General features: G+C 32.9%; 3 protein-coding genes across 3 annotated transcripts; all 3 read right to left on the bottom strand.

Annotated features, from left to right (window-relative positions):
- Positions 1-18: 18 nt before the first annotated feature.
- IFT57 (intraflagellar transport 57) lies at positions 19-3,575 on the bottom strand. Its single transcript, XM_012365800.2, has 8 exons — positions 2,945-3,575; positions 2,534-2,739; positions 2,175-2,456; positions 1,638-1,803; positions 1,434-1,542; positions 1,149-1,345; positions 635-779; positions 19-563 (listed from the first exon to the last, which is right to left on the bottom strand). Exons 2-8 carry the CDS (start codon positions 2,689-2,691, stop codon positions 397-399), a joined length of 1,224 nt encoding a protein of 407 aa, XP_012221223.2. The 5' UTR covers positions 2,692-2,739; positions 2,945-3,575; the 3' UTR covers positions 19-396.
- Positions 3,576-9,741: 6,166 nt separating this feature from the next.
- On the bottom strand, positions 9,742-11,310 carry IFT43 (intraflagellar transport 43). The gene is made up of 6 exons (XM_012365803.2): positions 11,096-11,310; positions 10,779-10,960; positions 10,660-10,689; positions 10,559-10,599; positions 10,379-10,451; positions 9,742-10,180 (listed from the first exon to the last, which is right to left on the bottom strand). Exons 1-6 carry the CDS (start codon positions 11,132-11,134, stop codon positions 9,958-9,960), a joined length of 588 nt encoding a protein of 195 aa, XP_012221226.1. The 5' UTR covers positions 11,135-11,310; the 3' UTR covers positions 9,742-9,957.
- Positions 11,311-11,554: 244 nt separating this feature from the next.
- On the bottom strand, positions 11,555-15,552 carry LOC105671544 (isthmin). The gene is made up of 4 exons (XM_012365801.2): positions 15,135-15,552; positions 13,628-14,012; positions 12,107-12,452; positions 11,555-11,821 (listed from the first exon to the last, which is right to left on the bottom strand). Exons 1-4 carry the CDS (start codon positions 15,225-15,227, stop codon positions 11,722-11,724), a joined length of 924 nt encoding a protein of 307 aa, XP_012221224.1. The 5' UTR covers positions 15,228-15,552; the 3' UTR covers positions 11,555-11,721.
- Positions 15,553-16,292: the final 740 nt, after the last annotated feature.

Here is a 16,292-nt window from a genome sequence, read left to right on the forward strand (position 1 = left end):
TAAGATTTCCAACGAGAATAACAATAAGAAAACGATTTATTCAACACAGCGAAATGCAATTAAAACAGTCACTCTGATCATATCAGTTATCAATTACGTGTTACATATAAACGTATAAAGTGCTAACGAAAAATTCGTATGCTCCACACTGGAATTAATGTAGTACGGTCAGTTCTGTATTGTTGCATTATCGTAACTTTATTGAAGGCAGAATAAAATTGGACCCGCGGTAACGATACACGTAACGATTCGAGACTAGACACGCGACTCTTTTCGCGTGTGACATCACATGGACGGATTTCAAGACTAGATACGCGACTCTCTTCGCGTGTTATATTATACGGCCGTCGGACGGATTAGGATATATATATGTAGCAAATAATAAGACTGTACGATTTAAATTATTACTGAAGCACTCGTGCTATTCATATCCTCCCGCAATTGCGTTCGATCTCGTATCCTCGCGCACATCAAACTATATTCCAGTACTCCGATTCGAATATTCATCTCGGAGATTTCATTCTTCATCTTTGTGATTGTCTTTTTTATGTTGATAAGCGGAGCTGCAGATATTTTGAAATAAGATCAACATTGAGATATCCGAATTATTTCTGATATCTGATTTTGTACTTACTTCCATCGGTCATACTAGATCCTCTTTCGTCCATTTCTCTCTTCACATGTTCCAAATCTTCCATTAATTTGTTAAGAACTCTGGTCCGTTCAGTGACACCGCCACTAACATCTCTGTACTGTTCTTTGATTTTTGATAGCTCTTCCTAAATTCATTAGCATTATTGCGGAGTAATGTTGTGTTTGGTGTAATATACGAAAGAAAGTCAAAAAGTAACTCTAAAATTTACAATCCCTTTTCGCCCTGTTAAAGGAATCCCGGAGTCGTCTGTTTTACCGACTTTTTAAAAATACACCTTACTGTTTTTTGGTGTAGAATGAAAAATCCTTTTCTATAATTAAAAGTACATGCTAATACAGTCTGGACGGTCGATTTGAAAGGATTTTTCATTCTACACAGCCAAAAAAAAGTAAAGTGTATTTTAAAAAAGTCGGTAAAACAGACGACTCCGGGATTCCCGGAGGTTTGACTCCTTTTTGGCTCTTCCTTGTATATACGTAAAACGTAAGCTCACCTGCAATGAGCGATATTCTGTTAAGGAGGGTTCCAGTTGTCTATTTAGATAAGTTTCTCTAGTTTTGATCTTATCTAAAGTACCCTCGATATCGGTATGGATCTTATTTAAGTGAGTTTTTGTACCACTTAGATTGCTCGCAATATTTGTACGTAATTGTTTCATTTGTTCGAGATGCGATCTCCAATCTCTCGAATCTGTGAAAAATTGGAATACATAATAGCAATTATTCTGAATGAACACTTCAATTAAAAAGCCGATTTTCCCTATACAATCACACGATACCTGTCTTAACAGTCACTTTCAACCGAGGTAGAACTTTCTCCAACTCTAATTGCCATTCGTCTCTGTTAGTATTAGATTCTAAGATACTGTCTGGTTTTTTCGTTTCGCTCTGAAAAAAAAATCATAATAATAAGTAACATTGCATGTAATAGGATTATCTTCATATGCGATTATCTTCATATCCGAAGATAAAATTCTACATACGACGTTTTGACCGTAAAGTTTCGTAATATCGTCTATGTGCAAAATATCTTGATCGTCATCATCGTAATCAGCCATCATTTCTTCCTCCACTTTTTCTAAAATTAATTCCGCATCATCGTCCTCGATATCTGGCTCTGGTGTAGGTTCGTCAGGTGGAATGTTTACCCTAACGTTTTCAGTTATAAATCAGTAGTATGATTAATCATATACAGGGTGTCCCAGAGACAGTAGTCCAAAGTACATCCAGCGATAGGGGATCATTACTAACCCCCTGAACCAATATAGGATTATAGGTATGGATTCAGCTGAAATTTTTAAGAATAACTAAAATATTTTTCTGCTAAATAAGTTACAGTAGTCTCGTTAAGAAACCCACTCGTTAAGGCCATTTGCGCAGTGTCGATTAGTCCATTGGATTTTAGATAATCCTTTATTGCGCTCAGGGGGTAATAAATGTCCCTTATCGCTAGGTTTTCTTTGGATTATTGTTTCTAGAACACCCTGTATAAAAAATTAAAACAAAGAAACATTAATTACTTTTTCCATTTGAATTTTTCCACCTTTAGAGCATTGTCAGCCAAATTATCCAAAACATAAATTGCATGTTCTCCAGTGCCCTGTTTAAGCTTATTGGGTGGAAATTCTACGGATATGTTAATTTCTCTGAGATAATCCAAGATTAAAGCTATCGTGGAATTAGGATCGTCAGACTCTTGTGGCATCTCGATGCTTTTTCCAGACTTTCTAATCAACCACGCAGCCAGACAAGTGAATGTATAAAACTGTTCGCCGGGATTTGTCGGAATTACAAAGTAGTGCCTGTATATTTCAAATATATGTGATAAGCTTATCATATGTCAAACATAATATATTGCGTTAAAAACATAACGTCTTACCTGTTTATTGGTTTCATTTTTAGCTCTTGCACAAATTCAGCGTCATAATTTAATAATTTTAATTTCTCCAATAAATCTTCCATTCTAATATTTATGACGTATGCGGCTGATGGAGCAAGCCCATCTTCCACCACAATTTTTTGCGTATCTCTAAACATGTTGCTATATTTGCTTATATGTTTTTCATGTATTTTTTTTACTCAAATCTAAAAAAAATTAAATCTATTAAATATCTTAAATTAAGATGTGTCAAATTATACTTTTAATTAAAATTACAATAATTATAGCGCTTAAAAGTATAATATATATAATTATTATTTATAATTTATAATTATTTATAATTATTGTTTTAATTTATATAAGTAATTATGTCTTAAATTAACACATTTTCCAAAAGAGTAATGTACTTACTAAATAATTACGGAGCAGCTACTTTGAATCATTTGATACTTATTCCCAAATTCTGGTGGTATATAACAATGTACCGTATCATTAATGTATCAATGTGGATTCAAACACGCAAGAAAGTTAAAAAGTTTAATTTGTCATCACATAATCAATCGTTCGGTACGCGCACACTCACAACACTCGGGTTAAACTAGGTTTTGATAAGCATCGGCACAAATATGAACATTAAATGGACTAAAGAACGTCAATAGTCGCCCACGGTCAATATTCAGTCATCATTAATGAGTTTGACAAACAGGCTTGACTATGATGCGAACACAGTGAACACGCAGTTAATACGCAGAATTTCCAATGTTAACACGTTGTCCCTTATTATTTAGAATTTATAACTGACTGAGGTTATGTTAATTTAGGTTAAAGCTAACAATAAGTGATTATTAGTCACCTTGTTGATTTTCTAATAGTTTCATATTTATTTTTCAATATTAGCTCTCATTAACTCCTCTTTTACATTCTCGTAAATCTTAATTTTAATTTTTCTTCATATATTGTATTTTAATATTCTTCTAATTGACTATAAGGCTAGTGATACAAGCTGATAGCTACAGTATGTGCCGTGCTTTTTCACTCATCGGTGAAAGAACAAGGTTCCATCTGCCACTAGATGGCGTTTGGCTTAATAAATTGTCTTTCAGAACTTAATATTTTAAGAAAAACTCGTAAAATCTTCATTAATAATTTATTAACGGAATTATATCATCTAATAAAATGTCTACAGAGACACTTGAAATAATATTTTAAGGAAATAGAGCTAGTATGATATCTTTTAAAGGATATTCTGGACATTGATTTCTCGCATGTACATTTCAACATGAAGTTCACTTTATATAGTTTGCTACGAAAAGTAATGACGGAAGCGTGTGCTAGTGATAGCACAACTGAACATTGATCGCTAACGTAGAGATATGGCAGATCTGCTCAGTAAGTGTTGTCACGTTGTCGTAAGCTTCAAGTAGCTTGTGTGTCAGATTCCCGATTGCGCATGTATATTCGTGGTAGTTTTATTACGACCTCGGATTTGCACGCCTGCACGGTTGAGTCTTCACGTCGCTCCTCGAAGTACCGCGATTTCCAAATTGGGGGGAACTCGAATAGGTCAGACGAGGTAATTTGTCGCTTCCATATCCAGGCACTGCAGATAGCAGTTCGCCATTTTTTATGGTTTGACCCTTAAATGTTTTTTTGTCTCTTCTCAGCATTGTCCTTTGTCTTCGTAAAAAGATTTCCGTATTATATCTGCATAATCCATATTGACCGCACTTTGGAAATTTACGAATTGAAAATTAAAATTCAATCAAATCAGTCAAATAATCTTTAACTTAGTCTACTTTGTTTAAAAAATTCGGATTTCAGTCCCCAATTTGCAATCATCAATCTTCAATGTACGACTTAAACAATACCCACACAGCACACATATCCAAAGATGTCCAGAAGATATTCCGAAGATATCTTTGAGAGATACGATATATTCGGGATGTCCTCTGAACATCCCCCGAATATGCATGCTGTGTGGGTATTCATATATTTTTGTACATTATGTATCAATTGTATATTATGTATCTTTTGTATCAATTCTGAAACAAAATTGCATCGGCATGGAAAAGAGTAAGTAGTCACGCCGCATTTACCATAAGGCGCAAGCCGGAGCCTTATTTTAAAACCTTACTCCTCAATAACTCCTTACTCCTTATTTCTAAATAACAATATAAAAAACAGCCTAGTTATAGTTGCAAAATAAAATACTTTTAAATATTAAATTCATAACATAAAAATTAGAGGCCACTGAAAAATTTGTAAGTAGTAATTGTTCATTAAATTTCGCCTTTTTGCATCATGTAATGCACGTTGAATTTTATTTTCAATAAACTTAAAAAAAATGCGTATGAATTTGATCAACTGAAATAGACTTGTTCTTTTGAGGCCTCATAATGATGTTGCGCCTAAGACTTCCAAAAGTATAAAAGCGGCCCTGAGCGTACTGATTAAATCATTATTGCACTTGATAAGCCAGTCCCCAGAGACATTAAACAGAAAATAATTCCCAAAAGGCTGTTTATTGTTTTAAATGCTTTATTTAGGTGTAAATATTATAAGTTTCATTTTGCGTTCACGATTTCAGAGCGAAAGATAGTAAATAATAAGCTGAAATATGTATGACTTTTCACTTTTTGTGCTATATCTACGAAACTATGGAGAAATTCGTAAAAGTCGTAGAATACTTTTATCTTCTCTATTTTCGTACAAATAATATAATACCAATCAGAGCTCTGTGCGACAAATAATTTCAGAGATACAGCGGTTCAAAGTTTGAGTAAAAAAAATTAGAAATCGCTTGAAAATACCAAGTTTTTACATTTTGCCTTCGTAAACATTTCCGACGTCTCGGACGAGGAAAGTGCATAGGACATTATTGTAAGTAGACTTTATGACGAAAAAAATGCGACTATGGGGAGCTATCTGCGATTAACAGAACCGGAGATATGAAGTCGTGAAGTTGGGTCTAAACGTGTCGCGCGCTGCCCGCCAACGAAGTGAACGGAGGTATGTAAGACCGAGTTCCCACCACACTGAACATTTTCGTCAGCTTTACTCACCATATGTGTCAAAAATCCACCTTCCTATTCTGAACTTCGAACGCGCACAATATCAACCAATATCTACTAAAACATTCTGGGTGACATTAAATCTGAATAACCAGCTGACGAAAGTGTGGTGGAAACTCGGTCTTACATACCTCCGGTCACTTCGTAGTTAATTTCCGTTTATTTCCGAGATTATTATTATTATTTTGGCTGTATCGCCACGGGTACTCTTCTCGTCGCGCGCTTAAACTCGCGCGAATTGGCAGATATTTTTTAACTAATTCCTCATTAATTATTGAAAATCGCAAAATGGTAGAGGACTTTTCTACTCGGTTTAACCCGCTCTACCTACACCCGAGAGGTGATTCAGCAATCATCGGCCACCCTGTATATATTTTATAAATATAAAAATTATTATTACATGTCATATATCCAAGTTTGTATTCATTGTCAGTCTCGAATTATTACATACGCGCGCGCGTGTCATCCAAATATGTCATTTCTATTTCTACAACACTCATGTGCCGAAAACTAAATTAATGAAGAATTATAACATTAGGCGAATAGACAAAAAATTTTTAAATATGCATTATATAAAAATAATAAAATGACACAATTTTTTAGATGTTTGTAATTAAAAAATTCAAACACTATTTATATATATTCTTACATTAGATTCATAATATATTTAATTTTAGTAACATAATATACATACATTTTACACTAAATTACATTAAATTTTATTACTATTGTTTCTATTATTCTTACGTTTATTCCTATCTTTTAATCATAAAAATAACTATACATTTTTAAATAAACTTAGGATAAAATTAGTTCAAGTTCCCAACACAGCACAAAACATTGCAGCAACATTGCGACAATATTGCAATATTGCATCAATCTTATATAGATCAAATACAACTAGTAAAATTAAATTGTCATATTTTACCAACAACTGGTGTATTACATTTCCGCGATCTCTACAGAAATTGTAATAGTAAGTTCGTTACGTAAAATACGAGAAATAACGAAGATACATGAACATAAAGATACAAGAAAATAAAATTAAAATTAAGTATCCGTGATGTGGAACAAGTCATCTCGTGTATTTCAAATTATTTGAATCGTCAAAATTAAGATTGCCATTATTGTTGATTGTGATACTACTTGAACGCCGTTATCATCATTCCGTTGTCAAATTCTGGATAAATCTACGTAAATATTTTTAATATTTATTAAAAACAAATTGTCTGGTTATTGCTCTTCTCATTACATATTTATTAAATTAAATACAATTCGAAAAAATTAAAAAATTAATTATAAAAATATTAACAATATATAACAATAATATCAATAAAACATATTGTCACCTGTTTTCTTCAATTTGGTTGGCTTCCTGATGGTCCAGCTATGTCATACGTTTTCTGTGTACTTGTCAGTCTATTGGGATGTATGTCTTCAATGTGACGATTGAAGTACAACAACGGAACATCAAGAGATATATTGCTGCTACAAATACTACATTGCACCTCAACTTCTCCTCTTTTTTCACAATATTTCCATATCCAGCAGTTATAATTGTAATTCGATATGAAAACGTAAGAAAAATGATAATGATATAAGTGATTTATCAAGTCATGCTTATTAAATGAACAAATTAAATTACAGAAGCAACATTGTAAGACAACTGAGTTAAGATACTTGAAATACTTGAACGGCCATTTTTCGCCGTATGCTTCTTCGTGCTTATTTATTTCCACATGCTTTTCTTTTACGTGTTCACTAAAGTTTGTTGTATTGATGTAATAAAATTGAAAATTGCAAAATCGGCACTTTGCTTGAAAATCCTTCAAATCTATGTAATTTTGCCACAGTTTTTGCGTTTTTTTTTTGGAGATATTCCGTTGCAATTCTTCTGGATGCTCTTTAATTGTATGATACATAGCAGTAGAAATATAAACAGATACGTTTTTGCAACAAATGTTACACTTTACTTCATTATTATCATCACTTTGTCTGCAATATTTCCATATCCAATCGTGAAATATTCCCGTGTAATTCTTTAGTTCTTCATCAGAATGCTGGTACGTTAAGTGATTTTTTAAAGATTTCATAGTAAACGGAAAAATTACACAACAGATTAAACATATTGAATAAAATCTGTATTTATTGGAAATATATTGGTACGAATACTTAAAATACATCCATGGCGATTTTGCTCCTTCGAGTATTTTTTCGCAATCAAAGATTTTTTTATGCTCTGTTTCTATATGGCTGTGGAGATTTATAATATCTACGTAACAACACTGAAAGACGCAAAATTTGCATTTTGCTTGAAAATACGGCAAATTGTTATAATAATATTCCCACATGTTTCTTTGAATTTCTATAATTTTTGAATCCTGAACGTATTCTAACGAAGTGACTATGTCATATGTTTCTAGCTCATTTCCCAAATTGTCCGAATGTGTAGTTATATGTTCATTTAAATGGTTCTCCAAAGAAAAATTGTATTTACTTAAGAAACACAAATTACAGTCCATTGTAAAATCAGTACATTTTGTACAATATTTCTTCACCCAATCGTGAAACACGTAATCTTCCAGTTCTTTCTTATTGTTAGAATGATTGCGTAAATGATTTACTAAAGATTCAATAGTAGAATGATCACAATTTACACCACAGAGAAGACATTTTAAATATAAGGTGCATATATTGGATAACGGATGCGTATAACTATACGCATACTTGAAATATATCCACGGCCATTCTTGTCGTCCTTCATATGTTTCGTATTCAAATATTTCTTGATGTGTTCTTTGTATATGTTCATAAAACCATCGATCGTCGATATACATATATTTATTTGCACAAAACTTGCATTTTGCTACCCAATCCGACAATTTCTCGTAATATTGCCACACGTTTTCTTTAGTTACAATAATTTCTGACATTGTGTCCGATTCAACTAACTAGAGCCAGGTAACTAAATACAATACAAACCTTTCTGTCGAAAAATGTTCAGTACAAAAGAATGAAGAAATACTTGGTTTTCTATTTGAATGTAAATATTTATACGTCGGTCAAAATTATTCAAGTTGTGAAAAAAGGCCGTGACATCTCATATCCAGTTGATATCAAGAGATACGGTAGTGTCTCGCGCCAAGTTCACGCGCAGCGCAAGACCGACCGTGTATCTTTACGCGAGCCCGAAAATTGGAACGAGCCGAGATTATCGGATCTCAATAACGGCTGGGCCGATTGAGTTGATAATAGGTTCGATCGATAGCGCATACCCGAATTATATAAAAAAAGTATGCTTATTTTTATTAGGTGCTGTAGAATAGTAATAACTATCCCACGAAAAAGATGTTACAACATATCCTTTGGAATAGTTTTTTAAAAAATAATGCAGAAATAATTATTTATATCTCAAATGAAACTATTCTCAGATAATAACTATATCAAAGAAGTACGCATAACTTGTCGAACTTATTGATACCGAACCAATTAATACATTAATTGGAAAAACAGAAATATTTTACTTTTTCATAATTTCATAAATATTTTGTTAAAAACATATATTGTTAAAAATATTAGAGGTTTTTTGCTATATGTATATCTTATTTTGAATGAAATTAGATAGATATAAATTAAAAACATGAATAATTATTAATAATTATTAAGATAAATATTAATTATAATACCTATCTAATAATCTATCTAATAAATTTCATTAAAAATAAGATATACATATAGCAATAAATCTCTAATATTTTTAACAATATATGTTTTTAACAAAATATTTATGAAATTATGAAAAAGTAAAATATTTCTGTTTTTCCAATTAATGTATTAATTGGTTCGGTATCAATAAGTTCGACAAGTTATGCGTACTTCTTTGATATAGTTATTATCTGAGAATAGTTTCATTTGAGATATAAATTATTTCTGTATTATTAATAATAATTATTTACTTAAGTACAATAAACTTGTAGTTTAATTATTTATCAATTTATTAATCCATAATGTTATATTATGTTGAGTTGTATAATAAGTGATTTCGAATTTTTTAATGAATGATGTTATTATATTTTACACAGCACGTTTAAAAAATAATAAAACGAGTATAAACTTGATCAAACGCAAAGCAAAATACTGCACATTTTTACAGACTTCTATTTGGGAATGTTGAATTACAGTTATGATTAAATATAGCTATTATAGGATTATTTCTATATCTTGGAAAACAATTTATGAATATTACTAATCGGAAGTATATTTATTATATATAAAGTTTTATTTTTTATCTTTAAAATATAAAAATATTTTAATAATAACGCGTTCAAATTTCTACAGTTTTATATTAAAGCTTTAAGTTTCAATTTTTTTCTGCGTCTCGCTATTAATCTCAGAAGAAATTTGCGTGAAAAGAAGATTCCAATTCCAAACTTCGTCTGGTTCTTTCACTAAATTTTCATTATAGAGTTTTTCTGCAAGGAGAGAAAGGCTGACACCATCTAATGATGTAAATGCCGCATTTTTCACCAGATCAGTATCCAATTCCTCGTATGCAGTCACTCTATTTGCGTTGATTCTGAAGGTTATTTTATTCTATTTTAGTTTGCAATTTACTTAGTGAGATTCTATTTATTCCAAATAATCATAGGATGTCATAAGTTATTGAAGAATAATATGTTACATATGATATAAAAGTGTAATCTATAATTTTTAAATAATTATTCCCAATAGAGAGGATTAATTTTTATTACTTAATATAATGATAAATACTTACGTTGGAGCACTTGCAATCTCAGATGAAATATAATCTTCCTGAATCTCATCTAAATCTGGTATGACAGGAATATCTACAAACATAAAGATTAATAATGCTGAAGAGAATGTGTAAATTTTTCCATATTTTTTCTTTGTCGATATAGAATTATTGCCATAAATATACAGAGTCTTAGCTTACCATCTTCTTGCTCCTCCTTTTCAGCTATTCGAAAACGTTCCCTAAGAGACAGTCTATCAGTGACCGATGTCTGATTCTTTAATCTAATGTATTATACTCACTGTTCAATAATATTTGATGTCATCCTTGATCTATGCAATAAAAAAAGAATTGCTGAACTGATTTAATAACTAAATTTTAGTGTTTTTTACACTCTTGTAAATAATGTAAATTTACATACTTGCCACTTTTTAATTCATCGCCCCAGCCGGTTTTCCTCAAACGAGGTGGTGCTACTGGTCTTTGTGCAGGTATAGACTTTCCAGATGATAAGGAAATTGGACTCTCCAGAGGATCGTCGTCAGATCTGTTCTCTTCTTGCAAGTTGCTCTGACCTGCGCGCCTGCCTAGGCGAGGTATCAACTGAAAATTGATTAATATTTCGTACTCGAGCGACCATGCTTGCAATACTTCTAGTTTATCAATTTATCAAATTTTTAAATAATGAATTCTTTTATGGATAATAGGAGTAGATTGATTGAAATCATCTAGAATCACCTTTTTGGAAGTGATTTCGAGATCGTTAGTCCAGTCCATTTTATTCGCGTGACTCTTCAGCTGTGCGCCGCTAAGAAACCAGTATATTAAGTAACGGAACTTCGCGACACACTTTGACAAGTACACAATTATTTCATCTTATTGTTGCAAGCCGTAACCATGGAAACTATCACTACACGTGCATGACGAGCAGCAGGCGTTCTCTAGTGGTAGCGTCACTGAGTCTCGGCCATCTAATGTCAAGTGCAATCACTAGATGGCTTGCGCTGTCCATCAGGCAACTCGAAAAAAATCATACGTTAAAACACGTGCTATGCCATATCAATGTAACGCGTGATTATATTCTCCACAGTGATTGGAGAAGAAAATTGTTTATTTTTGGCCAATGTATACAATATGCTTTAAAAATGCGAGAGAGTTTTCTAAATTACTATGTTGAAGGAAAATAATTAAAGCAAATTTAAAATTGTAATTTAAAATTTATTTTTATTTTACATATGAATTGTTAAATTAATTAAATTATTCTTTCTCTGTGTCTTTCTTTCTCTTTAAGGAACAATTAAAATGGTAATGGCGGTAAACACGAGTATTGCTTTTTTTGGTATAGTTGCGGCAATTGCTATATTTTAAAAATCTTTCGCTTTCTCTACTTGAAGTTGATACACTTCCTCCTTTGGATTTATTTTGCAGTTATTGTCATTATTTGGTACTCTTGCTTTGTTGTATCTGCAATAAAAATATGCAATAGTAATTGTCAATATTTCGCTTTTCTTAGAGATACACAAAACTCGAAAAATAGATATTTCTTTTATCACGGTATCCGTCTTTTATTTGAAAGGCAATAAAAACTAATAGATAAGTGATAGATAGTAGAAAATATTTGATCTAAAAATGAAGATATTACAGAAAATTGCTTTTAAGACGATGGAAACTTGTCCCTAATAATATTTTAATCGAATTTTAATTTATAAGATCTGGCGGAGATGCCGCGTGCATTACGCGAATACGCACCTAGTAAAATCACCCTTGCAGAGTCGCCAAGGTGTTAAGTCAATTTTATCGTGCAATATATACGATACATCCGGACTGACGACGTATGGGGTACCCGCGCCGGAGCCGCGGGTCAACAGTTTTCTATTCTGATCGTAGCAGCAATGTTGCGCCCCAGAATTTGAGGCACTCGGAAAAGATCGCAGACAATAAGCGGCTCCGGGTTTGTAAACCTTGAGCCGTTGTAAGTCACTGCTCGCATCGCGCCACCGAAATTTCATCCGTCGCTTCTTGTCCCAAAGCATGTTCTCGTAAACGATGTCGTTGGGATATCGACAGGGACACGAGGGCAAATCATTGATAGATCCTATAAAATGTACACATATAATGTCCACGAAGTATTTAAACGATCCCGAAGAATTAATGTCTTCCAAATCAGAGCAGATATCCATTTGAAAAAATAATACACAAATAGCGCACACATATAGCATTTTTAACTGAACGGATTTGATTCGATTCGAGAGTGATTAATGACGTCATTGGATCGTCTCTGCTAATAGAAGACTTGAATTTGTATTCAAATTGACGATTAATCGCTCTCGGATCGATTCGAATCCGTTCAGCCGAAAACGCTAATAGAATATAATAGTTAGTAATTTTTTAATAGTACGGATTATAAAATATATTCTCGAAATCAGGGATCCGCACGACATACGCGACAAAATTGTATGCAATTTATAAATGCGCTAAATAACAGATTTATAAAATCGACATTGCAATTAGAGAAAATTAGTACAAATAGATTGTTCAAATATTAATGACTGATTTTTTTAAAGTAGTATAAAAAGCATTTATTCAGAAATAACATATAATATACCTATTATTTTATATATTTTCCTCTTAAATTTGAAATATTTTTGAAAATTTCTTTATACTCTTTTCGAAAAAAAGGTTTTGGTTGAGTACGTACCTAATTTTGCACGCGGACGATGAGGTTCAAATACAAAATCAACTAAAATTTATAAAAGACTTAACAAAATAATTTACAAATAATTTCAAGTGTTTAAGTAGTGAGATATGTTCAAACAAGGACATAAACGCGTCGAAAATGAAATGTATTCTTAACAGCTGCATGCAGTTTGGACTCAGGTCAAAAAGTAAAAAAGGTAAAAAAGGTAAAAAGATAAAAAACTGTCAGAAATTTCGGAAAGATGCCTTGAATTCCAGTGAGAATATATAAAATAACAAGTATATTATTTCTGGAAAATGCTTTTATACTACTTTAAAAAGGAATAAAATAATAAAATAGAGTAAGAATAAAAAAAAAACTGAAAAAAACCGTAAATTGAAAATAATTTAATCCGTTTATGGTGTTATAAATTCTCCAATGTAATTTTAAGAAATTTCAGTTCAGTTTCAGTTAGTTTTGGTTTCGTCGAACGGAGACGAAGGGTCACCGGTTCCGGTTCCGATTTCGATTTGGGTCTCAGCATAAAGCTATTTAAAAGATTAACATGAAATGCAGCGTGAAAGGTAGCTTACCTGGAAAAATAGCTTCTATTTTCTCCCTTTTGTCTAGCCACGTTTGACAACGGTCTTCATCATCATGTATATTTAAAAAATTCGACTCATTCAATACGACAATATTGTCCACTGTGGAATTGTTTGCCAATGACTCGGCTAATGTTTTCAAAAGAGATTCCAAACTTTGATTAAACTGGTCATTGCTTCTCTTTATGCGATTTCGAGAAAGTATATTCTTGAAATCGTTTTTGAATAGGAAATCGTCTTTGAAACCGTTAGAGTAGCTAATAAATGTAGCTTCTCCATTCTCTTCCGAGTCAGTGTTTTTTTTCAAACTCGAGTTTTCTTCCAAGTTCGTGTCCTTTTTCGTTGAGAAAAAATTTCTATTGCTTATATAATCCGTCTGTAAAAAGTGTAAGTTTCTAAAAAAATGTAATCTGACATTTATCTCAGGCAAGACAGTCGTCATCGGTGAATCGTAAAACGGGTAACGATTTTATCTACATATCTTGAAATGCTTTACGCTCGACATTTTTTACCTGAGAAATTGTCCTAACTAAACAAATTTTATAAGTCTAAAGTTACAGCATAAAGTGAGAATTTACCTTTTTTTATATTACGATTTAAATAAAATAATAAAATAAACGAACATTTTTATTCTTTCCGATTTTTTTTGGCACTTGTGTATATTATTGAAATATTTATCTGCATTAAATTTTAGTAACAACTACATTTCTGAGATGACAAATTTGAACTCCGAAAGCACGATGCCTTTGAAACGCTGTTATATGTATTTGTATTTTAATTTGAAAATAGAGAACGCTATGTGAAATCAGGATTTTAAGATCTATGATTCTATATCCGATTAACTTATCGGTGTAATTATCGCGAGCGACATTCTTCGATAGTTCAATAATTAAATATCGACAACGCAATAAAAACCGAGCCCTGTTTTTCTCTTGCGGCGTGAATGATTCGAATCGGAAACACGTTTGCTGCCCGCGATATATCAGAAGACGATTTGTCAAAGGCGAAGAGAGACCGATGACCGCCGTGAGTATGCGCGATACGTAAAAGGCTGACACGGTCGCAACATCAAAGGACGCCGGCGTTTGGCCGCGTCGGATAAGACGCGGTGGCGAAGAAAAGGGACGGCGATTTCCGAGCGGGGAACGTTTACTTCTGAGAACGACGCGCCGCAAGATCGTTTCCCATCAATGGCGTAGCCGCTTGTCAATAGCGAAAAAGATTTTCAAGTAAAACTTAAAACAAAAGGCAGTGAAAAATTTAGCCCTTCGTAAACAAAAATAAAACGATTCGAGTACAGATGTGAATTTTGACGAAAGTGCGATACACACTTCATTTTCAAGACAGAGCTCACCGATGAAAACAAAGTACACGTATTTTTTCCGCCAATAATTTGCATCGTATTTTTCTTACAATTATCTTTTAGATATGAGACGCGCTACGTAATTTTTATGATACGCTTGTTTATGTTTACTCATATGGATCATTTTGTACTTACTTGAAAATTCTCTACCATAAATTTGTAACCGTGCGAAACTCCGAAAACCGGGAAAAATGTTGCGGCAAGACAAATAATGCGCAACGTTGTCATCCTGCTCAGCAGATTTTGATCTCAGGATAACAATGCTCCTTCTTCACGAAATGTTCCAAGCGCCACTTCGTGTTACCATACCGTAATCGATACTAAATCATTTAAACATTCTTCTTCTCCTGTATCAGAGATCCTTGTTTATTCGTTCTTCCCTCTCCCCGGTATGCGACTGTTGACAACTAAATAAGAGTTGACGGCCACTTCGTTTGTTTACCAGCGCCGAATACAAGAGCCTACCGTACGGTAGGAAAGCGAGCACTGTGATGACGCGTGACGTAAAACGGACGATAGCAAAAGAACGAGGAGCGAGGGAATCGTGAGGATGAAAGGTAGGCGCACGCGGCGCGCACCGTTCAAAGGCCTACCGCACTATGTGCATAGTTGTAAACCGGTGTAGTCTGTCCCACTATAATAACCAGCGGTGGACAAATGGAAAGAGAGAGAGAGAAAAAGGTAGCCGCCTCGGATGACAGAACATCGCCGGTTGCGCTATAACACAGCCTTATGCATTATTGGTATGCGATCCGTTTTACAAAAAAAAAATTCATAATTTACATTTATCAATCATTACATCGCAATACATTTATCATTTGGGGGTTTTTTTTCTTTCTTTTGCGAGCATTTGATGTAATTAGAAAGTGACCGTTAAGTGCCGAATGTTATTAATGACTGTACAGTAATCGATTTAAAATTCTTCGATTTCTCTTTTTGAACTTGCCAGACAAAGGTTTTATCACTTCTTTTCCTTTTTTCGCTCGTAAATTTTTTGCTTCTTTTAAGACGCATCATTTTTCTACCTGTCACTTTCTTTCGCATTTTCTAGAGAACATTTTCTAGAAGAAGATATGCGAAGTACGAGAGGATATAAATTAGTGACAATATATTTATATATGTGGCAAACCGTTGGTTTTAGGAACGCAATAAATTTAAGTATCATCCCTTCAATATAATTTTCCATTTATATTCTTTTGTCATACATTTGAAAGTCGCTAGATAAACAGAGTTATTTGCAGCAGTGTGATATCGGCAATTGGCTTGCAGGGCACATTTTCCGTAGAGCGACAA

The sequence above is a fragment of the Linepithema humile genome, chromosome 3, assembly GCF_040581485.1.
Source record: "Linepithema humile isolate Giens D197 chromosome 3, Lhum_UNIL_v1.0, whole genome shotgun sequence".
NCBI lineage: Eukaryota > Metazoa > Arthropoda > Insecta > Hymenoptera > Formicidae > Linepithema > Linepithema humile.